The following is a 6,830-nucleotide window of genomic DNA, read 5'->3' as shown; positions in this document are numbered from 1 at the left end:
CTCTCTCTCTCTCTCTCTCATAAACATTTGAAACGTCAGGCATTGTTGTCATTTCCAAATGTTGTTGGAAATGTTTTAGTGTGGTATGCCCCCCCCCCGGCGTTCCCCCTTATAAACCCTATGTTTTGTGGGGTGTTGGCACCCCTAACATATTTTCGTTATACGATATTTATATTTGCAGGAGTGTACTGTGTGTAATTCACCGAATGATTGAGTTTGTTGTACGAGAAGGCCCCATGTTTGAAGCTATGATCATGAACAGAGAGATTAACAACCCCATGTTTGGGTAAGTCCAGTATTCTTCATTGTTTCAGTTTCTAACCCAAATTCCTCCCTTAACAGACTACCACCATAACCACCACCGCCGACACCGCCATCACCACCACCACCACTGCCATTACCTTCAGTGTCACCAATTTACCGTTTTATAAAGGCAACATTTGCATTATTCCTGAATGGCCTTCGTGCCGGTGGCACGTAAAAGCACTCACTACCCTCTCGGAGTGGTTGGCGTTAGGAAGGGCATCCAGCTGTAGAAACTCTGCCAAATCAGATTGGAGCCTGGTGTAGCGATCTGGTTTCACCAGTCCTCAGTCAAATCGTCCAACCCATGCTAGCATGGAAAGCGAACGTTAAACGATGATGATGATGATGATGATGATGATGATCATATTAATGGTGGAGACTCTGTGCGAGTCATTTGCTCTGCTTGAAATAGCAACTAGTTCTCCCCTCAAATCCCACTCTGTCATCATCTCTGCATAGCCATCGCAAGGTGCACCCCTTGTTGTAGTCTAATGGCTTGTGTGCCTCAAAGACCTTCAAAGCTATACAAGCAGAGTGCAAGCTATTGGCAGGGCCTCTCATGCTGGACAAGTCAAAGGGACAGAGGCCAGATTAATGTGTACATCCAAAACATGCACAGTTACCTAATCATCAAGGCATTCACTCAAGTGTTCTTTATTTTATTCTGTTTCCAGATTTTTATTTGAAAACCAGAGTCCAGCTCATACTTACTATAGATGGAAACTCTTCACTATCCTACAGGTATCTATCAGTTTACCGTTTCTTATTTCTTTTGATGCAGAACGTCAGCCGTTTACGACAGCCAGCCACGTGTATATAACCTTGTGCTAAAGTAAAATGTTAAAAAGTCTATGGAGAGGACCAAAACTTTAGGATTTTTAGCCTGTTGTGTATGTTATTGTTTAGTTACTGTTCACCAACAATTTGGCTCTGATGAGACCCACAGGCAATGAAAATCGCTTATCTACAATCTTTTGTGAACTTCTAATTCTCATGGCTTATGTACATGTTTGTCAACCTTCATTGTTGTATGTTGTGTATTTGTTTGCATTGTGCTGTATGTGTGTGCATACCAACCACATGGTTTCGGGTTCATTCCCACTGCATGGCATCTTGGGCAAGTGTCTTCTACTATAGCCTCAGGCCGACCAAAGCCTTGTGAGTGGATTTGGTAGGCGGAAACTGAAAGAAGCCCGTCGTATATATCTATATATATGTGTGTGTCTGTGTTTGTCCCCCTAGCATTGCTTGACAACCGATGCTGGTGTGTTTATGACAATGTCACTCAAGACCTAAAACACATCACCGAAATCTGAAAGCTACATGATAATGCATGATTAATTGCTGACAATATCAATAAATAAGCATTACATTTGATACAGTGATCTGAATGCTAAAGGGTTAAATACCTCGTTCTTTGAATTTCAGGGTGACTCACCTTACAAATGGAAAACTGATGAGTTCCGAATGTTCAAAAATGGCTCAATATGGAAGCCGCCACCATTAAACCCTTACACTCAAGGTATGCCAGATGAATTGGTGGACAGGGATGAAAACCAGATTAAAAAAGGGCAGCTAACTGATAGGTAAACGTATTCTTTCATTTTCATTTTTGTGTGTTGTTTACAAGCTTCTTGACATGAACCTGCGTAGTGAAACAAGATTTTGTTATATTTTGGGAGGGTCATCATGCCAACAGCATACCATATAATTTATTAAATAATAATTATTAGTGACAGAAGCAGTATTAATATCTAAAGGTAATATTTATCCCCACTTAAAAGTGGATGTGGTATTAGAACACAGGATACTGAAGTAATTACCACGAGAGAACCTCTCGTGGTAATTATCATAATATTATGTTTTGACACAATATCCAATTTTAAGTGGGGAGAAACATTTACCTTTTTTTATATAATATATATTATTTTTTATGCTTTGGCTATTTTACAATTGTGATTTTAATCGGGCCATTTGTTTTGCTTTAGTCGAGGGGAGAAAATCTGTTCCTTGTTCAATTCAGTTACTTTGTAACAACAACGACTGTAGGTTCATAGTAAATCTTTTTGTTGTTGTTTTTTTTATAAATAAAACTCATAAAATTACATGCAAAGATGTTATTGGAGCTCATACATGCTTTCAATTTTGTTGTTTTCGTCTGATAAAAGTGTATTATTTGAAGTGGCAAGAATCATTAAATAAATTCCATTAGATCTATGCTTGTTCAAGAAGATAAGGAAGCATATCCTTTTACAGACTGCTGTAGTCTTCTGACCTAATGCCTAAACCGTTTCTTTAGTTTTGAGTGGATAGGTTGCCCAGATCTATCATGGGAACTGTTTTGGTTGTGACCATCCAGTCTTTTTTCTCTCAAACATTGTGTATCTAGGACAATATATTATCTAGTGTGCCCTACCTTTCTTAATCCTTTTTATACCATCCCGTCTGAGACTGCTCCTGGTTCTGTGATACAAACTTTTGTTTTAAAGTGATCTGACTTAGATCTTCCCATCAAAATTTCTTGTTAATTTATGTTCAAACATCAGCTTAATGAAAAAAGAAAAAATTATTTTACCAAGTTTTGTTTTTTTCAAAGTTAATTGAAAAAAAAAGGCGATGTATTTCAACAGAAACATGGTCACAAAAGGATTACGATGATAGGATGTGATTTGAGGAAGATTTGGGTATTGCTTAAAGCGGGTGCGGGCTACGATGTAGAAGACTCCCTCGTTATCTCATAGAGATTCAAAAGTTTTTATTTTTGTTTTTGTTTTCTGAAAGTTATTTCTCTCTCTCTCTCTCTCTCCAATTTCATCGTATAGTCAAAGAGACCGTCTTGAAGACATGTTACGAGAATTAACTCCTGAACGAACTAAAGTTGGAGAAGCAATGGTGTGGTGTTTGGATCATGCTGAATCTGCTGAAGAAATTGTTGAATGTATCACGGAATCCTTATCTATTTTAGAAACTCCAATACCCAAAAAGGTAATTATTGCTGCTGCTGTTGAAGGAGTATCTGGTAGAATTGTTAGCATGCCAAACAAAAATGCTTAGCAACGTTTTGTCCGTCTTTCTGAGTTCAAGTTCTGCTGAGGTCGACTTTGCCTTTCATCTTTTCGGGGTCGATAAAATAAGTGCCAGTTAATTACTTGGGTCTATGTAATTAACTTAATCCCTTCCGTTTTTAAAGTGGTCTAAATTAAAACCATTTATTAAGATTTAATGTATAAAGACTCCTTCAATGGTTCAACATTGAAAGCAAATCAAATGACATTAAGAGAATCCATTAAATATATCAATCAATGCGTCACTCTTCTGGATTCAAACACCACCAGGTTTTGACTTTTGTCTGTCTTATATTTCATCATCATCATTATCAGTTAATGTCCATTGTTGATGCTGGCATGGGTTGGATGGTTTGACCAGAGCCGGCAAGCTGGGGAGCTGCGCACCAGACTCCACTCTGATTTGGCATGGTTTCTACAGCTGGATGCCCTTCCTGACGCCAACCACTTTACAGTGTGTGCTGGGTGCTTTAACATGGCACCGCAAATTAGAGAAAATTAAGAGAAAAACTTTGACTCTTTCTCAAAGATTTCTGAACTGACTCTGTCAAGGGGATCATACTAGAATCATTTATTTTCATTCCCGACTTAAGACCATTAGTTGTTTTGCAATTATGTAAAGTTTTGAAACTTGAAATTCCTTCTTCTTATTCTTTCTTTTATTTACTGTCTTCCATTTCTTCTGTTTGTTTTTTTCTATCATCTTCTTAAATATTTATTTATTTATTTATATATATATATACATTTTTTTTTCCAGATTGCCAGATTATTTCTGGTGTCAGATATTCTGTTTAACAGCAGTGCAAAAGTACCCAATGCATCATTTTTTAGAAAATTGTAAGTATCATTAACCATCATTAATCATCATTAATCATCATCATCACCACCACCACCATCACTCGCCATTGTCATCATCATCATCATCAAAGGTAGCATTTGGCAGAGTCATTAGAGAGTGCATAGAATGCTTCATAGTATTTGTTCTGACCCTCTCTACTCTGGGTTCAAATCCTATTGAGGGTCGACTTTGCCTTTCATCCTCTCAAGGGCAATAAAAAAGTAAAAATTCCAGGCATTGGATTAGCAGAGCTATTAGAACAGTGATTCTCAAGGTGGATTGTACTCCACACTGGTGCGGCTTGGGTTCCCTCGGAATATCAGAATGAGGGGTTTAAATAATTTTGAGTAACAAATGAATAGGAATAAAACCTGGCGCAAAGTCATTAATTGAAACTTCTCTGGTTGTTTGTGAGAGAAGAAACAGTGTTAGCAGAATTCCTCCTGACAGACAAAACAATGGTGTGGATATATTGACTGGATTTAAGCCTAGAAGTTGGAGGTTCAAATACATCCAGAGCTAGTGATACATTATATTTCTGTGAAAACCACTGCAGTCTATGTTTGCTTTGGAGCCACCATTTATTTGCTTGTGGGTGCTTTGGCGAGGGTCACTCTATTTGTCTTGGGAATTATCCTATATTTGCCTTAGGATTATTTTGTATTTGCCTTGGAGGCTCATCCTATATTATACCTTAGGATTAACTCTATATTTGTTTGGGGCCCATTCTATATTTACCTTGTGGGGTTGTCTTGAATTTGCCTTGGTAGGAGGGTGGGGTCATCCTCTCTTTGCCTTGTGGGATCTCATCCCTTGGATGGCAGTCACCCATTATTTGTCTTGGAGATTACCTTTCAGCCATTTAATGCTACAGGAACCAGTTGTTGTATGAATACTGCCAATCTTGACCTTTGCAATTTGTGTGTGTGTATGTGTACGTATATGTTAAATGATTCGGTTTTTAAACTCTGTAATTTATAGTTTCTCTCTCTCACCCTCCCGCTTTTTTCTTCTCTCTGTCTCTCTTGCATTTTCACACACACACGCATTTATACCATATTTTCATTTACATTTGGGTTTATTTCAGTTTCCAAGCAAAATTACCGGATATTTTCAAAGACATTCATGAAACCTACATAAAGATTGACAGTCGACTGAAGGCCGAACAATTTAAGGTGAGTTGTGAGTTGTTTTCTCTTCGTTGTTTGTGTTTGATGCCCCTATCCAGTCAGTTCCCATTTAGCACAGTCAAATGTCTTCCAGTCACATGCATCAGTCAACCAGCCAGCCAGTTGTGTAAAGCTCGATATCACTCCATTTTGACAGAAGTGAGCCACTCACTAATGTAAGGGGCAAAACTCTAACCACTTCTCTCATTAATACTAATGACTTGTAGTTATGCCATATTTCGTTATGCAACCCTAATATACTACAGAGTGTATTAAACGTTTTTATAAGTCAATGCTGTGTTCTACTGTGTTAGCAGTGCTCTTATATTACTTGTTAAGGTCATTTCTACTGATTTTCTATAGAAATTATAGTCAGCACTGATTTTTGTTACGACGTTTTGTATCACCTCTCTCATTAATTTTTGTTTTCTGTAACGAAACCATTAAAGGATTTGTTAGGGCAGGGCTGTCGCTAAGCCCCAGCAACCCCTGTGGTCACAGGGGGCCTCCGTGGTTGGGGGGGGGGGCCCATGTTAAAATCAAAGTATGTAGATGAGTCATCTATTTACTTTGGTTAAGATGTTGAACAAGAATTAAACTATATATGTTAACTGAAAATTTCAAGAAATAAAATGGTAAAATATATTGTATCTGCAAAAGTTCTTGTAAAAGTATTACATTATACCATGAACGTGTACCAGACTTTGTGGATTGTCTATGATATCTATTGAACATGAAATTAGCTCTCAGCTTGATTATGCTGAACTGATTGATGATTTAGCGAAGTGAAAAGTGCACCATGTCTGTCTTTGAAAGTTGCCAGGATTATAAAAATGCTCTTTTATTCATATCTGGAAGTTTTACTTCTTGAAATTTGTAATAGACCTAAATAAATTTAACTTGTTATACTTTTAAAGATGTTCTTTAGGATAACGTGAAATATTGAACTTCAGATGGAATAAAGTAAAATATAGCTATGAATAAAAGGTGCATAGATTATGAATTTTGATTGAAGGGATGGGGCCTCTAAAAGTCATGTGACAGCTGTGTTAGGGATATAAAATTAACAAAATTAGAGGAGACATAATTGTATGAATTTGGAGCTTGCTTTGTAACCACATGGTCTTGAGTTCAATCCCACTGCTTGGCACTTTAATTAAGCTAACCAATGTTTTGTGAGTTGAATTGATCGGTAGAAACTGTGTGGAAGCCCAATGTTTGTGTGTGTGTGTGTGAAATACTGTGTTGATTGAATTGACTAATGGCCTCTCTCCCAAGTCTGTGGCTTAGTGACAATCCAAGAAACCAGATTGGCAGAATTGTTAGAGCATCACTTGCAGTATTTGTTATTGCCCTATGTTCTGAGTTCAAATCCTACCCAGGTTACCCTTACCTTTCATCCTTCCAGGGCCAGAGTACCAGCCAAGTAATATAACTGACTGTTGCCTTACC

At 37.6% G+C, this 6,830-nt stretch overlaps 1 protein-coding gene across 1 annotated transcript in view; it reads left to right on the top strand.

Moving 5' to 3' along the window:
- The window catches only part of LOC106873080 (U2 snRNP-associated SURP motif-containing protein), a 68,434-nt gene that overhangs the window by 51,795 nt on the left and 9,809 nt on the right, over positions 1-6,830 (top strand). The window contains exons 11-16 of the mRNA XM_052974891.1: positions 182-286; positions 981-1,047; positions 1,735-1,892; positions 3,129-3,291; positions 4,129-4,208; positions 5,297-5,555. Of these exons, the coding sequence (XP_052830851.1) occupies positions 182-286; positions 981-1,047; positions 1,735-1,892; positions 3,129-3,291; positions 4,129-4,208; positions 5,297-5,555 (832 nt within the window). The remainder of the gene's footprint in view (positions 1-181; positions 287-980; positions 1,048-1,734; positions 1,893-3,128; positions 3,292-4,128; positions 4,209-5,296; positions 5,556-6,830) is intronic.

This window comes from Octopus bimaculoides, chromosome 19, assembly GCF_001194135.2.
Source record: "Octopus bimaculoides isolate UCB-OBI-ISO-001 chromosome 19, ASM119413v2, whole genome shotgun sequence".
In the NCBI taxonomy this organism is placed as follows: domain Eukaryota; kingdom Metazoa; phylum Mollusca; class Cephalopoda; order Octopoda; family Octopodidae; genus Octopus; species Octopus bimaculoides.
Note: the sequence above shows the minus strand (reverse complement) of the source record. Positions and strands in the feature narration are given on the sequence as shown.